General features: G+C 50.5%; 12 protein-coding genes across 12 annotated transcripts; 7 read left to right on the top strand and 5 right to left on the bottom strand.

Moving 5' to 3' along the window:
* Positions 1-16: 16 nt before the first annotated feature.
* On the bottom strand, positions 17-2056 carry BCR37DRAFT_376421 (Rec8 like protein-domain-containing protein). Its single transcript, XM_040868594.1, has one exon. It carries the CDS (start codon positions 1938-1940, stop codon positions 135-137), a length of 1806 nt encoding a protein of 601 aa, XP_040727918.1. The 5' UTR covers positions 1941-2056; the 3' UTR covers positions 17-134.
* A 125-nt stretch (positions 2057-2181) lies between these two features.
* Positions 2182-2933, top strand: BCR37DRAFT_390776 (apolipo protein O-domain-containing protein; the record flags this gene model as incomplete). The annotated part of the gene is made up of 2 exons (XM_040870910.1): positions 2182-2202; positions 2250-2933. 2 exons carry the CDS (start codon positions 2182-2184, stop codon positions 2931-2933), a joined length of 705 nt encoding a protein of 234 aa, XP_040727919.1.
* Positions 2934-2955: 22 nt separating this feature from the next.
* On the bottom strand, positions 2956-3765 carry BCR37DRAFT_390777 (uncharacterized protein; the record flags this gene model as incomplete). The annotated part of the gene is made up of 1 exon (XM_040870911.1): positions 2956-3765. The coding sequence occupies one exon, from the start codon at positions 3763-3765 to the stop codon at positions 2956-2958; it is 810 nt and encodes a 269-aa protein (XP_040727920.1).
* Positions 3766-3877: 112 nt separating this feature from the next.
* On the bottom strand, positions 3878-5058 carry BCR37DRAFT_364231 (40S ribosomal protein S4). The gene is made up of 3 exons (XM_040868252.1): positions 5004-5058; positions 4221-4957; positions 3878-4176 (listed from the first exon to the last, which is right to left on the bottom strand). Exons 1-3 carry the CDS (start codon positions 5005-5007, stop codon positions 4129-4131), a joined length of 789 nt encoding a protein of 262 aa, XP_040727921.1. The 5' UTR covers positions 5008-5058; the 3' UTR covers positions 3878-4128.
* Positions 5059-6240: 1182 nt separating this feature from the next.
* BCR37DRAFT_385492 (uncharacterized protein) lies at positions 6241-6639 on the top strand (the record flags this gene model as incomplete). The annotated part of the gene is made up of 1 exon (XM_040870358.1): positions 6241-6639. One exon carries the CDS (start codon positions 6241-6243, stop codon positions 6637-6639), a length of 399 nt encoding a protein of 132 aa, XP_040727922.1.
* A 69-nt stretch (positions 6640-6708) lies between these two features.
* Positions 6709-7052, bottom strand: BCR37DRAFT_390780 (uncharacterized protein; the record flags this gene model as incomplete). Its single annotated transcript, XM_040870912.1, has 2 exons — positions 6709-6806; positions 6848-7052. The coding sequence occupies 2 exons, from the start codon at positions 7050-7052 to the stop codon at positions 6709-6711; spliced, it is 303 nt and encodes a 100-aa protein (XP_040727923.1).
* A 56-nt stretch (positions 7053-7108) lies between these two features.
* Positions 7109-9002, top strand: BCR37DRAFT_142866 (SART-1 protein). The gene has a single exon (XM_040866077.1). The coding sequence runs from the start codon at positions 7184-7186 to the stop codon at positions 8906-8908; it is 1725 nt and encodes a 574-aa protein (XP_040727924.1). The 5' UTR covers positions 7109-7183; the 3' UTR covers positions 8909-9002.
* A 1975-nt stretch (positions 9003-10977) lies between these two features.
* Positions 10978-12465, top strand: BCR37DRAFT_385495 (uncharacterized protein; the record flags this gene model as incomplete). Its single annotated transcript, XM_040870359.1, has 1 exon — positions 10978-12465. One exon carries the CDS (start codon positions 10978-10980, stop codon positions 12463-12465), a length of 1488 nt encoding a protein of 495 aa, XP_040727925.1.
* A 1480-nt stretch (positions 12466-13945) lies between these two features.
* On the top strand, positions 13946-15615 carry BCR37DRAFT_376429 (uncharacterized protein). Its single transcript, XM_040868595.1, has one exon. It carries the CDS (start codon positions 13974-13976, stop codon positions 15531-15533), a length of 1560 nt encoding a protein of 519 aa, XP_040727926.1. The 5' UTR covers positions 13946-13973; the 3' UTR covers positions 15534-15615.
* Positions 15616-16856: 1241 nt separating this feature from the next.
* Positions 16857-17856, top strand: BCR37DRAFT_376431 (uncharacterized protein). The gene has a single exon (XM_040868596.1). The coding sequence runs from the start codon at positions 16975-16977 to the stop codon at positions 17752-17754; it is 780 nt and encodes a 259-aa protein (XP_040727927.1). The 5' UTR covers positions 16857-16974; the 3' UTR covers positions 17755-17856.
* Positions 17857-17859: 3 nt separating this feature from the next.
* Positions 17860-18794, top strand: BCR37DRAFT_376432 (mitochondrial ribosomal protein of the large subunit). The gene has a single exon (XM_040868597.1). The coding sequence runs from the start codon at positions 17905-17907 to the stop codon at positions 18733-18735; it is 831 nt and encodes a 276-aa protein (XP_040727928.1). The 5' UTR covers positions 17860-17904; the 3' UTR covers positions 18736-18794.
* Positions 18795-19072: 278 nt separating this feature from the next.
* BCR37DRAFT_376434 (mitochondrial lipoic acid synthetase) lies at positions 19073-20707 on the bottom strand. Its single transcript, XM_040868598.1, has 2 exons — positions 19421-20707; positions 19073-19375 (listed from the first exon to the last, which is right to left on the bottom strand). Exon 1 carries the CDS (start codon positions 20663-20665, stop codon positions 19520-19522), a length of 1146 nt encoding a protein of 381 aa, XP_040727929.1. The 5' UTR covers positions 20666-20707; the 3' UTR covers positions 19073-19375; positions 19421-19519.
* Between the last annotated feature and the right edge of the window lie 248 nt (positions 20708-20955).

The following is a 20955-nucleotide window of genomic DNA, read 5'->3' on the forward strand; positions in this document are numbered from 1 at the left end:
CATGTTGTTTGATGAGCAAGAAGGGTGAGAAGTTCTACAAGAGATACAAAGGTGCAAAAGTAGCGCTACAAATACAAAAGGACATGCGCATATCATGTCTGGGCATCATAAGAGATGAAGAAGAACAAGGGACATCAAGCAGCGACTTGGCTGCCGGCTTCGGCGGAGAGGGCGTAGAGTCCAGCTTTGCTCTTGATTTTTATTTCTCCATAGGCTTCGCTCTGTTCCACCTTGAGGGCATCTTTCGTAGCCAACAACAAGACCTGGAAGAAGAGACTCGATGCAGCTGCACGCGAGGTTCCCTCAGCGAGGGTTGTGAAACCAGTTGATGCTGCTGCTTGTGCTTTCTTGGTCCTGCCACCGAGTGCTTCCTTGAGCTGGGCAACGACCGTTGCTGTATCAATTGCAACAACACCAGCAGCGGCATTCGCTTGCTGAGTTGACTCAAATTGTGTTGATTCATGCGCATCTGAATGGAGTGGGTCGAGACTACTCAATGCCTCTGCAGGACTCGTTCCACGCACCGTGCCAGGCGCTGCACTCTCTTGGCGACCGGGTAGACTCAAACGTGTACTGTCTTCTGGTAAAGTGACGTCTGGTAAACCAAAGTCAGCATCACCACCATCATTAAAATCGCCGAGCCCCGGCTGATCATGATCAAAGGCAGATAATCCACTTTCGTCATTGCCGAAAGCAGCAACAGGTCCATCATTGTCCATGTCAGGGATGAATGCTTCTTGTTCACCTTCGCCAGCTGGATGCACACTGCCTTGCCTACTACCTGCCTCTGCAGTCTGTTGTCGAGCACGCGCAATCTCCCGTACAAAGCCAGGCATGAGCATTTCCCTGATGGATGGATGCAAGTGCATCGGCTGCCAACCAAGTTGTCCCAATTGACCTTGCATCGAGAGTTGCATGAGATGCATGGCTCCTGGATCTGCGGGCAGTCGACGAGCGCGTTTAGTCAAGGGAGCAGGATTCTCTTGAAGTGCCTTCATACTGCGTGAACTGAGTTCTGTGGCTGCATCATCTTGCAAGCGTCGTTTTCGAACTTGTTTTGCTCGGACGGGTGCTGCGGCGGTCGTTGCTGCTGCTGCATCATCGACTGTCTCTCCTGCAGCAGGCACAGCAGATGGCTCGCGTGATGGTGCAGCTGGTAGATCTTCCATTGGGAAATCGTTGAAGTCACCCAATCCAGGTTCATTGTGGTAGTCCATCTCAACATCTTGGTACTGAGCACCCTCGTCTTCCATGGCCATGGTGGTATCGTTTCCCTTGTCGAGTGCAGTGATGAGCTCGAATTCGTCCGAGAGTCTCCGTTCAGGTGCTGCATCTCGACCCATCTCAAGGGACGGCCCATCTTCTGCGCCAATATCGAGGTCGAGGTCCACGCCGCCTGCAAGAATATCCTCCTCTTCCTCCTCCAGGGCAAGCGCACTCATATTACGACCAAACTCAATGGAGCGTTCGCCGAGTGTGATGTCTTGAGCGCGCGAGACATTGGCTGTATTGGTCGGGGGTGCATCAAAGTCAAAGTCGATATTCAGGTCAAACCCGGGGTCTGGTCCCATCAAGTCGAATTCTGTGAGTGTGTCGGGTAAGATGAGATTGGCGGCTTGCGCTTGTGCTGAACGAACAGATGCACTAGAGAGATCCACTTGTCCAGGGCGGAAGGCCATTTTGATTTTGATGAGGGCATCGTTGCAGTCTTCGAGGAGATACCTGGCTTTGCGAGAGTAGATTTTGACAACACCGAGGAGGAGTTGGCCAGAGAGACGTAAGGCCATGGGCGCATGATTTTCCTCGCGAATCTCCTTCGTTGCGCTTTGGATGGAGGTCTGGATGATGTTGTTCTTGGTGAGCTTCTTCTCGTAGTGTGCTGCGAGCCAGACTTTTGCAAGGGAGCCCTTGCGCTGGAGCATGACTTCTGAGTAAAACATGCTGGAGAATAGGGGCCCTGATAGCAGGAGACCCTGAGTAGAGGATGCCTGAGTTCAGAGAGTAGCCAGGCACTAGTGGAGCAGTAGTAGCAGGAGTATCACAGTACAGCAGCAGTAGTCAAGTCGCGCGTCTGCTTCCGTGGCTGGAATCGCGAAATCTGGCAGCGAGCAAGTGAGAAGCGCAATCAACCGCACCAACTACTGCACAGAGATCAAGTAGCTGCAGAGAGGTGTACCAGACATGGGCCTCTTCAAGACAAAGGTAACTGCTTCATCTTATTGTATCCGCAATCACATCTAACAATGCAGCTCCTCCTCGGCACAGCAGCCATAGGCTCAGGCTCATACTATCTCGCAGGCAGAGCAACACCCAGACAAGCTGAAGCCGCCCGAAGACCCATCCCCACCCCTGCACACGCTCAATCTCCCGCTGCAAAGCTCTCTGCCTACGATCAAGACGAGGGCAAATTCTTCCTCGTCCCACAACCGCCCACTGAACTTGAGAAGAATATCCGAGTCGGTCGCACGTACGTCATTGAAAAAGTCGATGAGCTGGATGCCTTGCTGCGACGCGGTGTGGATAAAGTGATTGCTGCTGAGCATCAAGTGGAAAACACCGTCAAGGAGATTCGGCCGAAGCAGGAACCATTGATGCCTGGGTCGTTGTATACGGCGATTGCAGCACTCAGTGGTTCCATTGTCTCTCGCAACCGCAATATTCTCTTTCGATTCGCTACACCGTTATTGTTTGGTGTGGGTGCCGGTGCCTACTTCCTCCCAGAGACCTCAAGAAATGTAGGGAATGTGTTGTATCGCTGGGAGGGACAAATTCCTGGAGCGCAACGTTATCACGACATGACTGTTTCACATGCAAAGATGGGATATCAAGCGGTGCTCGACAAGGCAGAGGATGCTACACATGTGTTGAGTGGTGCTGTGGAGTCTGGCAAAGAAGCACTCGAGGAGAATGCAGGCATCAAGCTATCCAAGTAGACTTTTATCATGTGTATCCCACCTAGACTTGTCCTTCATCAACCGACCGACTGTTCTTGGCAAGGGTCTGCCAGAATCCCGTGGTTTCATGCACATAGAACCAGTCTTGACCTCCTTGTGTCTTGAGATTGGCAAACATCCGACCGTTGCGATCACGAATCAAGCTACCTGCATCCACAATACTCGTCGTGCGTTGTCCAAGGAGCGTCAAACGAGTCATCTCCACTTGCTGCTGAGGGGCCGTCGTGCTCTTCTCTCTGATGCCGGAAGTCGTCAAGATGTCCTGCTCGTCCATCGTCAATAACATTTCTTCACTCTTCCCCGTTGAAGTTGCCGTTGACGCAGACGACACCGGGGGAGGCGTTGCACCCGTTACAAGGGCATCTTGCTGATCCATCGTCATGGGCAAAGCTTCCTCTTCCAAGCCCTCAGGCACACGCGTTCCCGCCCTCCAACCAGCCCGTTCTCCCAAAACACGCGCTGCAACCACATAAGGTTTCAAGACCCATGCAACAACAGCCGTACTCACACCTGATGTCAAGATAGCAACGCCTACCATCGCTGCACGCACAGATACATCTAAATCGCTCTCAATAACGAAAAAGACGGGTGAGATGAGGGTGGAGAGGGTGAGGGAGGATAAACTGAATAGCTTTATATTCCGTACAGTCTTTGCAAGGGGAGCAGTATAGTGTGAGCTGTTGGCGCGGTCGAGTGTGTTGGTTGCTGAGGGATCTTGGAAGCTGGCGTTGGAGGCTTGACGCGCTTGATGGCAGAGAGCGAGCGTGCGTTTAGTGAAGCATGATTGCCGCGGGAGAGCACGACGAAGCATTAGTAGCTGGCTTGTTCACGTAGCTAGATGTCCTTGAGCTTGAGCTTCAGATGTGGTCGTCGTTCAGATGTTCAGAAACTTCAACGATGTTCAGGCAGTTGGAAGAGAAAGAGGATGAATAGGTAAAGATGATTTTTATCTAGTGGAAGGACAGTCACGAGGAGGGAACGCACATACATGCATGCATCAACAAGGAACCTTCATCTGGACGCAATGCCAGAAATCCCGGTGGAAGCCAGGAGATGAAGGGGAATGAACACTAGGGACCAAGTGGCCTCACCCAGATGCTGCTTATTTCCATTTGAAAATGTCTTCATTTTTGCTACGATCCGCTGGAATGATGCTGATGTGTTTGTGCGTGATCTAAGCAGCGTTCTGCTGCCTGCGACGGTCACGCTCCTCGGAAATGGTCTATCGTTAGCTTTCATGACAACAAAAGACGGAACTGAACGTACGAGCTTGACACCCTTGCCCTTTGGCAATGAGATCCATGCCTTGCCAGCCTCACCGATGCAGAAAACGTTGGAGAGACGGGTTGCGAAGGTACGGTCAAGAGCATCCTTGACGTGAACAATATCGAATGAACCCTCGTGACGCTCACGAGATGTGATGACACCCACACGGCCCTGGTTGCGACCACCGGTGATCATGCACATCTGGCCAACCTCAAACTTGAGGAAGTCGACAATCTTGCCAGTGGCAATGTCGAACTTGACAGTGTCGTTGACCTGGATGAGAGGGTCTGGGTAACGCAGGGTACGGCCATCGTGTGTAACAGCGTAAGGAATGGCCTTCTGGCCGAGCTGGACCTTCTTAACCTTGAGGAGCTTGTAGCCGGCCTCCTCGGATGAGATGCGGTGGATGGTGAAACGGCCCTTGACGTCAAAGAGAAGACGGAAGTGCTCGCCAGTCTTCTCAATGGAGATGACATCCTGGAAACCCGCAGGGTAAGTGGACTCTGTACGGACCTTGCCGTCCACAGCAATAAGACGCTGCATGAGGATGGCCTTGACTTCGCGGCCGTTGAGTGCGTACTTCAAACGGTTACGGAGGAAGACAATGAGCGGCAAGCACTCAGTCAACTTGTGAGGACCGGCCATAGGTCGAGGAGCATAGACACCCGACAATTTGTCGAGCATCCAGTGGCTTGGCGCTGCCAGTCGCTTCAAGTGCTTCTTCTGTCCACGAACACCTGAGTCATTAGTCTATGCTAGTGAGCCATACAGAGCGAGGCATACCCATAGTTGCTTATAGTCTGATTGCAAGTTACTGTGCTTCTTTGTCGTGTAGTTGACTAACTCGCTGCGATAATTATTTCTGTTTGCAGTGGAGGAGCAGTCTTACTCCCAAAGAACACCCGGCTGCAGCAACGGATAATCAGATGGCGAATTCGCGTCCACCGCTGGCCTCATCAATGCATCGCTCCCTCCATCCATAGCACCCGTGCTCAGTCTGCCAGCTCCAATATGGCAATCAAATATGCTCCTCTCCTGCCTACTCAAAACATGCCTGCTCCAGAAGATGATCCCTTCATCGAGCACGATACTTGGACCACATGCTCGTTCACCTGCATAGCGGAAGAGTTCTGGTGCTATTGGAAGACAATCTTCCCCATTGCGCTCGTCATCGGCATCATTGTCACGTTGCTTGTCATATTTCTGCGATGATATAATCTATTGTGCAAGAGGTGCGGCTCTGATCCCGCTAGCCATCCAAGGATCTGCAATCTACCCACCAGGGAGATAGATAAGACTCTCGAGATACAATGTCCGCGACACACTCGATTCGACAATACACATATTGCAGCACAATATATAGCTGATCGCTTCAAGGGAGATCTTCCGAGGTTCCGACCGGCGACCACAGGCGCGCAAATGAAAGCGGATGGGAGTCTTCGGGTATAGCAAGCCCCGCTGCTTTTCAACTCCATCATTTGTTTGGCTTACACGCTGAGGATGCTGAGTCCTGACCGTCGAAACGACTCATCAAAAGATCTGCCTTCCCTGTCTCAGCTGGACACTGAACAGATGCTTGCTTGCTTGCTTGCCCAGAAAATCGTTCACATGTGCTTGCGTCTGCGCACAGATCTCCCGAGATCATGATACATGGATGCGTTTATGCCTCGAACTCGGCTCAGATCTCCACGACAATCAGCATCTCTTTTGAATCTATGGTCAACCAAGTCCTCAGCGTATCTAACACAAAACCAAATTGTACATCCACACCGGAATGTTCGTCATAGATAAGCCTCGCAGAATGCTCACTCTGGTCAGAAAAGGCGGTACATCAGCTTTCTCCGTCAGTGATCGTCCTTGGGCTAAACAGTCTGTGCGTTACTTGCACATTGAACAACGGTGACATCAGGTTTGAGCCGACTGAGGCCTCCATCCTGACGGTCTATAAGAAGGCCGGTCATGTCCTGACTTGCCCACTCATTCATCACATCAGCCCAGCGGTGCTCGACATCTGAACACAATGCAGTTCTTCAGCCTCATCACCTTTGCAGCACTAGTAGCAGCAGTGCCTTTCACCAAGCGAGATGAACCAACTGTCGTCGGCGGTGTTGACAATGTCCTGACCACGGCAGATCCCGCACTCGCACCAGTCCTCGCTGCAGTCACGCAACTCGAGACTGCCTTGGGTACGGCACTCCCACCAGTCCAATCCATCTTGGACCTGCTTGACTCTCTCAAAATCGCCAAGCGCGACGACAACACCATTGTCGGCGGTGTTGAGAATGTCTTGACAACAGCGGACCCTGCATTGGCGCCCGTCTTGGAATCCGTTTCGAATCTGGAAGATGCACTAGGCACGGCACTGCCAACGGTCGGATCATTGCTTGACTTGCTTGCCGCGCTGAAAGTGGCAAAATAGAGGAGTCAATCTTGACTGAACGTAGACGATAGATAATGGAAGACATCCAAACAAAAGTGTACCAGTGAATCACATAAGCTTTCTCAGACGTTCTTCTGTGAGCTGAGCACGCATCCATTCTGTGCATTGTTCCTCAAACTCTTTTTGTACTTCTGGATCTACAGCTTCTTGTATGTTAGCAAGACAAATCAAACAGCAGACTGCATACGCAATGCCTCATCCTCAAGCTGATTGAGTAGGCTGTCAAAGTCTGGCCAGGTAGAGCCTGCTGTTGCTTGTTCAGTCATTTGAGCAATACGCGATGTCCAGCCAGAAGCTTCTAAACGTTGCCGAAGCAGCATTGACAATTCATTATATTTGCCTGAGCTAATGAGCTCTTCGCTGAGCTGCTTCTTGAGCGTGTTCATGTCCATGATAGCTAGATGAAGGTGTAGACGCGGGAGTACTCGAGGTCGTGTCGTCTGAAACTTGAAACACGCGCTGCAACTTTCGCAGCGACGACCAAATGATGCACTTTGGCAAGCTTGCTTGGTAATTGATCAATATGGATGAGGAGGGTCTCTCCATCGAAGAAACAAATGCGCTTCGTGCCAAGCTAGGACTGAAACCCCTCAATGTCGGCACAGGTGCTTCATCGAGCTCTGCTGCTCCAGGCACAGCACTGACAACGGAGCAACAAGATGCCCTTGCAGCAGAGAACTACAAGCGCAAGCAAGAAGAGGCCAAGCAACAGGCGCAAGAGCAAGCAACGCGCGATCGGATTCGAAGGGCTCGAGAGCGTGCAGAGCGACAACGGCTGTTGGTTGGCAAGACACTTGGTGAGGAGGATGATGATGATGAAGACACGATGAGCTGGATCAAACGGACGAAAGCGGCAAAGCCAGCCAAAGCTGCACAAGTGAAGCCGTCGCAAGCAACTTATACACGCTCAGAGCTGGCTGGCCTGAAGGTAGGTCATGATCTAGCAGATGTGCAAGGTGGTGAAGATGTTATCATGACATTGAAGGACGGTGGTGTCCTCGATGATGAAGCCGCAGATGAGCTCGTCAACGTCAGTCTCGCTGAACAAGAGCAGATCAAGAAGCGTCGTGAGAGCAAGAAGCGCAAGTCGATTTATGCCGCGGATGAAGAGGAGGATGTCGATCAAGCCACGGGTGAACGCAAGATCCTTGCGCGCTATGACGAAGACATGGACGGTGGTGCACCGGAAAAGGAAAAGACAAGCTTCATTATCAACGAACGAGGCGAGACGGAGAAGGTTGCGGCCAAGCCTCCCATGGCAGCCACCCGAAAAGTTGAGTCTTTGCAGACAGAAGCTGTGCCAATGGATGCCTCGTCCGACTATGTCCAGGACGTCAAGCTCAAGAAGCGACTGAAGAAGTCTAAAACCTTTCGCAAGCGAGATCAGGAGAAGTCGTCTATTCCAACCTTCACAGTCATTGCAAAAGATTTGCAAGCAGATGAAAATCTCAATTTTGTCGACGATGATGACTTGCAAGCGTCCTTGGCACAGCGACGGCGCCTTGCTTTACAAAGACGCGCTAATCCTGACGATTTGGTTGCCCGACTAGCAGCATCCAGTTCAGTGCCAGAACCTACTGGACCAGTAGGACTTGTGCTCGACGACTCATCAGAATTGACTCGCTCACTCTTGGACATCAGGCTTCCAGAGTCAAAGACAGAAGCCGCATCGCCACAAGCGCCACTGGTTCAAACAGTTGAAGATGTCGATATGAAAGAAGCGTCCGTTGTTGCTGCAGCATGTGAGCCTATCGGTTCCGGCATTGCGGAGGAAGCCACCCTGAATCAAGGTGTTGGTGCTGCAATGAAGCTCTTGCTTGAGAAGGGAGTTATCTCTCGCAACGAAGAAGAACAAAAGCTGCAACACGAGAAGGAGACCTGGCTAGCGCAAGATCGCAAGATTCGACTCGAGCTCGAATTGGAGCGGAAGCATGCTAAGGATGAGATTCGCAAGTCTGGAGCTTGGGAAAAGATGTCGCAGCGAGAAAGAGAGGCATGGGCAGCAAGCGAAAACAGACGAATTGAAGCGCTTGAAGCGCGGATGGCGCAAGATCGTTTCAAACATTACAAGCCAAAGGTTGAGCTCAAATATGTCGACGATTTTGGCCGGAACATGTCTCAAAAGGAAGCATTCAAGCACTTGTCGCACCAATTCCACGGCAAGGATTCTGGCAGCGGCAAGACCGCCAAGAAACTTGCGAAGATCGAGAAGGAAAAGCTTGCTGAGCGACGGACGATTTTTCGATAGACATGTCTCACACTTTGCTCAACTCTCATCTCTGAAATATGTAGCCCCCAACATACTTACGAGGCGTCAAGTGTTAGTTGTAATACATCCTAATGCAATGCGCCTCTGATGCTCGTAGGTGGATACAAAGGCTGCCGACCTGCTTCCAGGACTGGTTCAGATTTTCACGTAATGTCCTTAGCATAGATTCGTGGGGAAGCAGAGGTCAGTCGGGAGACATCTGAGATCCTGTGCAGCAATACAGGAAATTGATATGGAGCATTCGGTCTTGGACTGCATTCTAACAGCAATCTAATTCCTCCTAAGCATGCACTCTGCGTTGGCAGATTCCTCAGTCTCCATCAACAGAAGATTGATTCAGTGCTGCAGGCCGCAGAAGTAGTGCTGATGCTACGTCGTGTCGTAGAATTTGACTGCATGGACGACACGACATCAAAAGTTCGCGATCGGGAGTCATGCAATGCTCAGCTGCAGGCCTCCCTAAAATCTGAAGAACCATACAACAATTCTTCCTACCCATCAAACCACTTGTCTTTTTGACTGCAAGCCAATACAGCGTCGACGCCCCTATAGAGCAAATCAGCTTGCTTAGCAGACACTGTTGAAGCGATTTGCAACGGCAACCTGCAGTGATTAGCAGACATCTGACACTCGGACTCTGTACACAAGATGCTCGTCAGTGCTCTCGCGAGCTTGCTTGTGTTCTCCTTCAAGTCCGCGTCGACCAGCAAATCCTTGCAGAGGACTCCCTCTCAGCACGTTCCCGCGATGCCGCTTTTCAACAATCATACGACTTGGAAGGATTACTTGACATTTCTGAGTGATGAGACGTTGATTAGTTTCACTGACGTCGTTAAGTGCGGCAACAGGAATTTCAGTCTATTCAGGTTTGCTCGTGGGGTCATCCCTTCCTTCAAAATGCAAAATGGCGAGCTCATGACTGACCATGTCGACGTCGCTGCGTTTCCGAGCTGCAAGGACAAGTACAATTGGGTGAATGTAAGTCGCGATTCTTCAATGCTTTGTCTGACTTTCCTAGATGCGCACTTTTGTCCACAAGATTCCTGTACCGTCTGGTCTGTCTCCCAGACAGTCGAGAACTATTTCAAGCTATCAAATGATTCACTATTACGCAATGAATGTGGCTTGGTGGAATGAAAAAGCGGCCAAGGTGGAGGCGCGCGTTTGCAGCGTGATTGAGATCGCTGTGAAATTGCCCAGCGACGGCAATGCCAAGCAAACCATCTGCACGATTAACCCTAAATGACCACAAACTCGTTATTCGTGGTGTCGCAAGTTTGCGACCAGTATTCTCGATAGATCTGGTATGACTGGGTCCCACTGAGTGTCATTTCTTCATCTCCTTCGCAACATTATTCTCTTAATTCATTCGACTTCTTCGCTCGCCTGTGCATCTATGTGCTGTGCTTTGCTTGGTGTCAGGCTCGCAACGTTATGCTTTCTCATGTTTGACCGGGTCATGTGCGCTAGCTGCTCCGTACTTGTTGTTTTATATTCTCCGACACACAAAGACGGTTTGGGGCTTTATGTTGAGGTGTCAAATACTTAGTCACATGGTTGGACTTATCACCAAGTTGCTAGTGCATCTCTCTGCAATGTGTCGCGTACTTTTTCTTGATGCAGATCTTTTCCTGCCCTCTCCTGTGTTCTACTCCATAAGAAGGTTGAGCCTCTACTCTGTTCCTCATCTAATTTGCACGTCTAAGATTGCTTGCACTTGTTATCTCACCGTCCGCGTCAACAATGTATACACGCATAATTTCGATTGCTATACTTTACCCGCAATCGTGACTAAGGCCTTGACGCTCTGTGCCCACTCCTTGCAAAGGGGTTTTTTTTTTTAACACAGCAATGAGCCATATGCACGCACGACACATCACTTGATACGGGATGATTAGCTGCAAGGGAAAACATTCTTCTGCTTCGCTCTGGAAAAAGCTATCAAAGTGACGTTGAATCCTTCTCAAATCTATGCCAGCGTGTCATCCTCATTTGCGATACTACGACGCAAGTAAATAGCGAGTATCAATCCTACCGTGCCTTCAAGCATGCGAACACTCACGCTGATGTCTCTCTTGATAGTTTCCACAAGCCTTCTGCTTTTATCACTCACGTCGATTGTACTGCATCAGCCTGCCGCGGCTGCGCCTGTGAGGCCAACTAAGGCCAGCAGCAAATCGCGCACAGCTACAGGCCCATTCTCCGGAAACTCAATCGGCAGCAGCTCTACTGTGAATGTGAATCCAATCGCTGAACCTCAATGGGAGAAGGATTACTGGCCAGTTCAAGACAAAACCGACCGTACTTTCTACGACGCAAAGTTCTCACTTACATCAGTCACGAGTGAGGTTTTCCCGGACTGCACAGACGTTGAATCAGTGAGTGAAGCCGAACAAGATCTCGAGTGTTTTTCGAGGTGTAATAATTCACGCACAAGTTACGCGAATGCATTCGTGAATGATATCATGCTACGCAACGTCTTCAGGTACTCAACGCTATGCTTGCAAGATACGGCTATTCATATTGAGGATCAGAATTTCAAGCATTATTCACGCCTCAACAAAAGAGTTTGCTCTTGGCAATGCACGTGTAAGATTTTTCACGTTATCGAAAACATTCGGATGCCTCAATTCTCTCTCAATGGTCAGGTCTATGAGCTCTCACCAGAGAAGAGTCAGTCTTACTGGCAGAGCTTCTTTTGGCCCTACAAGGTCGGCTCGCGTTGTACTGTTGACGACATACAACAGAGATATCTAGGAGCACGTCCAGCTCGAGAAGGATCTGTTGAGGCGCAGAGTAAGCTGATCAGCCCTACCTGGCAGAGACGATGCGAGGACATTCTGCAAAAGCGCAAAGCTGTTTCTCAGAAATATATTGAGGAACAAAAGTCCAAGCGCTGTAAATGCGAGCGACGACCAGGCACAAAAGCCCACCAGTATCTTCCTAACTACTGCATACCAGGCAAATTGGTTGATAAGTCGCAAAAACCGGGCATTCCTCAGAACGTGTCGACCGAAAATCAGCAAATGTGCCCCTGGACACCAATTATGAACCCTCTGGACGGCAATGCAGCCCAATCTTCGGGTTCAGGGCAGATGCCATCAACCCTCAGCCACTATCCGCAATCGTCACACCAAGCAGCTGCAGCTGAATCAAGCCATCGATTGACATATGAGGAGCAGATGATATTGTGGTCGAGGGAGTTCACCAAATTTATGAGCTTGTTCCCAAACGATCAAGGGGTTCCTGAGCACATGAACCATGGACCTGCTGGTCCGCAATGTCCACCGTACAATCCACTCAACTATCTCCAAGCATACGGTCAGTGTCAGTCCACTCCGATCACTGGAGAGTCATCAGGGCAAGGAAATCCCTCGCAGCATTACGACCATACAGCCGTCCAACAGCGCCTAGAGGCTCAGAATGGCCAGCAATGCAATGACTATTGGCCTGATTGGCCTCAGTACGACCAGGATGATGTTGACGGTAGTGATGATGGGAATGGCAAGAACAATCGACCGGGGGCATATATATAGTGAAACTGTGCTGGATGTCACGGACTGACTGAACAGACCCACTTTCGGAATTCAGTTGCCTTACCATCTGAGACCCCTGTTGACATCTCGCGGCTATTCTTCTGTGCTCAACCACAGTGGCCGATCTGAACCTCGTTAGCTGGAACACACAACACAACAACTTTGAATCACTCGTTCAGCATCTTCAACAGGTGCTTGCTTTCTCTGCCCCAAGTCTTCCTCTCCTTCTAGTCTCAGGCAGTTCTGCGTCTCTTGGAGTGCTTGGCTAGACGTCGTCTACGGTCCCTGAGACTTGGTTCTTATCTTTTGTTTTGATGTTTTGCAGCTTCTAGCTTTAGTCTATGACTCTGAAAAAGAAAGCCTTCTACTGCCTTGTTCTTCATTCATCAATTCTATTATCTGAGAGGATCGTCTCTATCTACCTCTTTTTCTGTCCTGTGTCTTCGACCTGGAGTCGCTCTGCCATGCTCGTAGATCTGCAGCTGACAGCTTTCCGTTAGCTCCCACGTTTTTGTTTCCTCTTCTCCGCCTCTCTCTCGTTTGATTCTGATAAAGGTAAAAAGACATCCTTCTGCAGTCTTTTTCCGTAGTTTACTATTTACACAGACATTATTGCCCAAGTCCTCTCTTTATAACAAGCACTTTGTCTGTTCTGCTCGCCAATCCCTTGCACCCACGATCCAGCAGCTAGACTCTTCTACTATGAAGTGATGTTGCTTTACCTTCCTGAAGTTTCACAGCATAGCAGCTGCCTCGCTGGCCATCCTTTCGACCAAATCAACATTCAATCGAACGATTTTGTACTGACTCGAATATGCTGATCCAGAATCTCGCAAGTATCGTTGTTCTCCGTCAGCTTTTTAGCCTCAGAGTAAAAGCCTCAAGTGTTTACGAGCTGTTGATCCAGAAATTATTGCAAATCACTGACACTGTTTATAATCATTCCTATCCTACAGTTCTTAATCGCCGGCTACCGGTGATAAAGGCTCGTGATCGCGATTAGTTGCGGTTGTGCTAATTCAGATGAAACTCATGCTCAAACTGTGGCTCTCTAAGGTGCAAAGGTATGTTTGAGTGACGATTAGCGACCAGCTACTACAGGCCGTACTCCATAAGTCAAGCGGTTTTATCCATCTGAAAGTCTCAGTCTCAGCTGTCCTCTTTTGGTCTACAAACAATTTACCCCTGAGAAAGGATCCTGTCAGGGAGTAGTTCATTCCGACGGCCATAAGCTACATAAATCAACCTCCAGCCCTCTCCACACCTCTTGAAGCAAATCTGTCATGACGCAGATGGATTACTATATCGTCATGATCATTGGTCCCTTCATTAGAGCAGCCGCTTCTTCCCCAACAGCAGGCGTCGGTCTCACCGCGCAGTTATTCCAACTTGAGGGGCAAATTGATGTTCGCAATGCCAAACTTGCGTGGAGTAGTGCTGTGGAGAGCATTGAGTGCACGGTCTTGAAAGGACATAAGACCAGGGAAGAACTGACTGAGTTTGTCAAGATGAAGGGAAACACATTGGATGACTATGACCTCCCTGATGGACCCACTTTCTATCAAGTCAAATGCGATGGACTTGTGAGCTCAAACATAGTCTCTGTGGACCCTTTCCTCCCATCAAGTGGTTATACCGCACACTCCAACACCGTCAAATCTCCACTGGATCTTCGCTCGTTTCACATTTCTGGTCCGGATGGGCAAGTCTTCAACTATGTTTACAAACCTGTGGCCACACCAGATCGGTTCCATATCTTGGCAAACGACAAAGTTGTTCTCACTGGCAGTCAGGTCTGTTCCAGCGCCATCGAGCATATGTCAGCCGCGGACTATCAGATGCATGCAACAAAGCATTCTTCCAAATCACTGCTGTACAAAGGTCGGCTAATTCGACCGGGAGAAGATCTTCAGCAGCTTTCAGAGTGTTTTCTCGAAGGGTTCAAGTCTCGCTACAATCCGCTGACGAAAGAAGTTGTCTTGTGGGCTCATTTCGAGAACTCAACAGGATACTCTGCGGCGAGACTTCTTGCAGCTCATGGACCACCGGGTGAGACTATGACAGTCTCCTTTGCAGAACGTCCACTTGGTATTGATTCTCACGATCTTGACTTCTTTGTTGATGATGGGCACAGTGGCTACATCATATCAGCGGCAAACGGCAACACCGATATCAACATCTACAGCTTGACCTCTGATTGGACTCAAATCCACGCCTTGGAAGCAACTACTTTGCAAAGAGCCCGCCGAGAAGCGCCAAGTGTAGTTCGAGTCGGCGGACTATACTATCTGTTCACCTCTGCCACTGCAGGCTGGTACCCAAGCGAAAGCACTTACATTGTTGCCAGTTCTATGGCTGGCCCGTGGAGTACTCAAACTACTATCGGTGGCCTCACCTGTTACGGGTCGCAGTCCGGTCTGATTCATCGAGTTGGCAGTAGCTTTGCTATGGTCAGTAACATTTGGGGAAGTCACTGGGCGAGGCCAGCTCGACAAGGTTCGAGACAGCTTCTTCTGCCTCTCAGCTTGGCCCCAGATGTACGGAAAGCTCACTTGCATTTCTACCCACGAGTCATGTACAAGGACTCTAACGATCTGAAGGACGGCCAGGCTATCTACGGGGTGCAAGCCGGACGCATTCTCTCCCAAGGTAAGCCAGTCACCGGAGGCTTTGGTGATGGTCGCGAAACAGACGGCCAGTATGATTCGCGTGTCGGTGGATGGTTGCCTGGATCAAACGGAAGTCCTCCTCAAGTGGCAATCAGCATCTCAGACACTGTTTCCCAGCCTGTGTTCAAAATCACGGCGATTGAGGTTCATTTTACGACAGTTCCAGGCAGTGAAATGTACTATGATACAGTCATCGACGCAATCAGCAAGGGAACTAAGTCTGGGCCTGAATTGCGCTTGGTCACCTCGGATCAATCCAAAGCAGAACCTGGGTTCCAACATTACGCTATGACATCTAAGCTCAAAGATGTGACCAGTGTGATCGTTCAATTTGGCATGCTTCGTGCCTCAAGCGGGATTCCTGCTCAAGTAGTTGAAATTGTTATTTACGGCTATTGATCATGAAGCGACCGAGATCATCAAAGAGACAGTAGCAGCTCGATTCATTATTCTAAACAGTATCTTATACGCTTATTTGAGCTCGATTGTCGCTTGCGTTGCTCTATTGATTAATCTCCGCATTGCGAGTATGCAAAAGAAGAGCGTGTGGCAAAGGAGGAGATGGCCCATCTGAACGCCAACCACAGCCCTCGGCCGCGACAATCGCAAGGTAGCTTTCGCTCCTCCATCAACAACGAAGAGCTCATAGGCTAAAGTTCATGCGAGCTAGGCTGCATGATCTCCTCGGCCTGCTGCTGTAAGTGTTACATTGTTATCGGCGGTTCTCAGGAGTCGCCCCTTGCTCGCATCCGATCACGACCTCGGATGAATTTGTTGCAGACCTATAGCTCCGGGTCCAGTCACCTCTGCAGCATTTATTGTCGCCATCCTACTTGGATGCAAGTCATCCTCTGCCGTCGCAAAGTCAGGACAAATCAGACAGCATAACAGCATGTGCAATCCCTTGCGCTTGTACTGCATTCTCTCTCCAGTCTTGCTCGCTTGCTCTGTAGCATTAGCTCAAGACTTCCTACTTACAGCGCAGCTCTTTCAAATTGAAGGCGAGAAAGATGTGCGCAATGTGAAGCTCGCATGGGATCCTCCCCCAGGGCTCACAGCATGCTTGGTAGTCCGACGTCGCGACGCTCCAAACAACGTGGTCGAATTCACACCACAAAACGGCAACGTGCACGATGAATATGCTCTACCGGATGGTCGAAGCTACTACCAGATACAGTGCGACAAGGGAGCCGTCTCCAATACGGCTGTCGTTGAGCCCTTTACGCCAGGACCGGGCTATGTCAAGCATTCCAACACTGAAGCCTCGCCTTTGGACCTCCGATCGTTCCACATACAAGCAGGAGGACAGGTCTTCGAATACACCTTCCTCTGGCTTGGGGGGCCTCAACTGTTCCATATTCTCGCAAATGGCGTCGTGGTCTTGGAGGGGAGCTCAATCTATACCGAGTTCTTGCGAGTACCGGTACCTGATAACTGCTTCCTCGAGTCGATCAAGACACTTTACAACCCAAAGACCAATGAGGTGGTCATGTGGGCGCATCTGGAGGAGGGTTGGGCTTACGGAGCAGCCAAGCTCTTTTCGGCGCATGGACCGCCAGGAAAGCCCATGGCCGTGTCTTTTGCCAGTCGCCCACTGGGTCTTGAATCACGGGACATGGACTTCTTTGTCGACACCAATCAAGCAGGCTATATCATCTCATCCACAAATGGCAATAACGATTTGAACATCTACAGTCTGTCTATAGATTGGACGACAGTTGAGAGCTTGAAAACTACCGTACTGAAGTCGAGGAAGCGCGAGGCCCCAAGTGTTGTGCAAGTGGGTGATACCTACTACTTGTTCACTTCTGAAGCAGCAGGGTGGTACCCTAGTGCGGCAATGTACATCATGTCAAAGGACATGGCTGGTCCATGGAGCGATGCCAATCTGCGACTGCTGGGCGACTTGGCGCTTTTTGGCTCTCAGTCCGGTCAAGTTCAGCAGGTTGGCAATGATTATGCTATGGTGAGCAATATCTGGGGCCATGAGTGGACGTACCCAACGCAACTCATGCCAGCGCATGAAGTTGATCGACAGCTTCTGTTGCCGCTAAGCTTTGCTGACGGGAGAGAAGGCGTTCATGCTCATTTCTATCCGAGTGTCATGTACAAAGATGTGGAGGGTGTACCAGCTGGCCAAGCCATGTATGGGGTGCAAGCAGGCCGCATTCTTTCCCAGGGCCAGCCGATCTTTCAAGGTGGGTTTGGGGATGGGCGCGAGACGGATGGGCGATATGATTCCGATGGAGGGTGGAGTCCTGGACAACCAGAGCGACTGTCTATCCTGGGTGTCAACCTCACCAATGCCTTGACGCCTGACCAAGGATACAAGATTACTGCTGTTGAACTTCATTTCACAACAGTTGGAGGAAGCGAGATGTTTTACAATGTCATCATTGGAGCAAGGCACAAAGGTGGTAGACCACTGGATGATTCACTCATCCTTGGCCCTGGACTGTTCAAGATGGTACCTGGCTTCCAGCATTACGACGTTGCATCTGCAGCTGGGAGTGCTACGTTTCATGAGGTGCGCTTTTACTTTGGGCAAGCGCTGAAGATGGACGGCCACAAAGCTGGCTTGTGTGCTGCACTTGCGGAAGTGACCATTTATGGGTTCTGAAGGTCAATACTGTTGTCATAGACCCATAGCCCTTGGCAATCGCGGGACGATTCCAGGCGTAGAAGACTCGATCGAGTCCTGCGCAAAAAAGTTGAAATTGTCCAGACGACATCAGGCGAGAACAGACACCGCACGCCAGTTGTCTGCTGCATGTCAGTCCTTCGACAGGCCCCGACAGGCCTCTTCAGAGCAACACGCTGTCGCTGTATCACTACAAAGCAACTTCTCGGCCGGAATCCGCCACTACCACCCGCCTCGCCCGACAGTATCCACTTTGACCCACGACCCATTGAGCGCGCGCGGTATGAAGAGTACTATCACGATGTCATTGCGCCGGACCTGTTGGCCATGACATATAGTATGAAGCTCAAGTCTCAACCTGTTTCTACACGCACCAACGAACCGCGGTCATGGGATGGTTCAAGCGAGTATCACAAAAATCGACCAAATCGACCATTGCGTGGTGGGAAAGTACCACAGCCCCTTCCTGAGCCTCGTACACATCGCAATGTTCCACGGATTGAGAGCATCTATGTTCACAGTATGGTCAAGGAAGCACTGCTGGACCGATCAAAGCTGTTATCTGCCTTTATGGCATTTCAAACCATTACCGGCCAGCGACCTGAACTCATCGAGTCGAAAAAGTCAGTAGCGCCCTGGAAGCTGCGTGAAGGGGTTGCTGTTGCAGTGCAAGTGAAGTTGCAAGGACCACCTATGATGCAGTTCCTTGCAACGCTCGTTGAGGTGATTTTACCATCACTCAAGGATTTCGGGGGTGTACCGGACTCGACGGGTGATGGCAATGGTAACATCGCTTTTGGTCTACCACCTGCTGCACTGAGTCGGTTTCCGGAGATTGAAGCGAACTATGAACAGTACCCACACTTGCCTGGATGCCACATCATGGTGAATACGACAGCCCTCAATGATCGGGAAGCTAAGCTGTTGATGACGGGTTTCGGTCTGCCATTCAAGAAGTGAAGTACATGACATAGGAGGTTATAGATCTAGCATTTGCCGTCATCGGCGTCCATCGGCCCGCTGTGGTTGTCGATACCCTTGCTGGTAGTCTTGCTGTAATTGACCAAAATTCGCAGGTAGATTCGGAGGTGGTTGGATGAGACCTAGTGCTTGTGCGCTTGTGATGTTTGGGATATACCCTGGCATGCCTGGCATCATGTTGGCTTGGATGAAGGGTGTTGGATTTGGTGGAGTGACACCGGGCGGTGCTTGTGGTTTGAAATCTGCTGGAATCTGGTACGTATTCGGGAAACCCTAAGGCCTCGTCAGCATATACATGAGGAAGCAAGGTCTCCTACAGGTCTCGCGGGCATGCCATAAGGTATCGGCAAGGGCATCCAAGGTGTCGGTACAATGCCATACTTATCTCTGCCACTATTACTCAACGTTGGCTCCGTCATTGGCGGCGGCATCCGTAGTCCGCGTGTCTCTGCTGCCGCTTTGGGGACTTGTCGTTCGAGCTCTTCAATCTCAGCGAGCTCAGCGGCAACACCGGCGTAGTAGTCGCGGACATTTTGTTGATGGGCACGACCTAGGTTATGCGCCTTTCTGACGGAAGAGGAGTCGTGTGTGAGGAAGACGTCGCAGTAGTCACAGTAAACTAGCCAGAGTCAGCATCGATCAAGAGAGAGCATAGTAGGAATACATTTTGGCATACAAGTGTGTAGGATGTTGAAAGTGTTGTCGCTACAAATTTGAAGTTGAACAAGGCCTGAAGCTAAGAAGGACGCATGAGTAAAGAAGGTCAGAGCTGCGTGCCCTGGGCTGTGCGTCGTTCACCAGAAGCAGCATCCACCACAAGATCAGTCTGCTTGTCCAGTGCCTGCCGCTTCTTCAAGATGTTTTCAATGAATAGCTCACCGGCCTTGAAGCTCGACCTCACCAGGGGTCCACTCGCCACATACAGGAAACCCATCGACTCGGCAGTCTCCTTCCACTTGTCAAACTGCTCTGGGCTGACATACGACTCGACCTTCAAGTGTCGCTTGGTGGGCCGCATGTACTGGCCAAACGTGACCACATCCACATCAATCTTGCGCAGCTTTTGAAGTGCATGCAGGACTTCCTCATCTTGTTCTCCAAGACCGAGCATGATACTCGTCTTTGTTATGAGTCCAGGCACCACTTCTTTAGCATGCGCCAAGGCACGCAGACTCTGTCTGAATGTAGCGCGACGATCTCGCACATACGGCGTCAAATTCTCGACCGTCTCAATGTTGTGCGCAAAGACATCGAGTCCGCTTTGCGCAACACGCGCCGTTGCCGTCAAGTCGCCCCAAAAGTCACCCACGAGCGCTTCCACCAGCGTCTTGGGTGCTTTCTGTTTAATCTTTTGAATGGTCTCTGTGAAGTGGCGTGACCCACCATCTGGATGGTCATCGCGATCAACAGATGTCAAAACAACATACCCGAGTCCCCATCGAGAAATGGCTTCAGCGACGTGTTCCGGTTCATGTGGATCGAGGGGTGCCGGTGTTCTGGATGTCTTGACACTGCAAAAACGACAACCACGCGTACACGTATCACCCATGAGCATAATCGTTGCTGTTGCCTTTGACTTGTCATTACCACCCCAGCATTCACCTATATTCGGGCAACGCGCCTCTTCGCACACGGTATGCAGATTAAGGCCTCGTAGATCTTGCTTGATCTTGTTGAAGTTTGTGGATGTTGGGATTTGTGTTTTGAGCCATGCGGGGAGTTTTGTATGGGCCTTTTTGGAGGTTTGCTTGTCTGAGAGGGCGTAGAGCTCATCGCTACTGAGGGTGGGTGGTTTAGAGACAAAATCGGAGAAGGATGGACCGGCATTGAGGGCGTCTGTGAAGGAGGAAGTCGCGCGCGTCGCATAGCATCTTGCAAGATGGGCCGGAGTGCGTCTCATCATGGCCATGCCTCTTGATGGCTGCTTCGCTACAATGAAAGACTAGAGAGAGTATAGGGAGAGTCTTGTTCATGATTTCTGCTGAGGCGACCAAATCTCAGAGGAGCTCACACGCAGAGACAGACCACAGACCACACAAGGAACAGTGTAGAGGACTTGTATAAGCCCTTATCAGCATGCTCAGGACAGTCGCGCGCAAGGCTCCAGCTGCTGTATCGCGTCGTGTGCGATTCGGATCATCTCAAACAACCGGCAGTGCTGAAGTCGTTGCAGAGGGTACGTTCATAAGCTGCCAATCT

This window comes from Protomyces lactucae-debilis, assembly GCF_002105105.1.
Source record: "Protomyces lactucae-debilis strain 12-1054 chromosome Unknown BCR37scaffold_2, whole genome shotgun sequence".
Classification (NCBI taxonomy): domain Eukaryota; kingdom Fungi; phylum Ascomycota; class Taphrinomycetes; order Taphrinales; family Protomycetaceae; genus Protomyces; species Protomyces lactucae-debilis.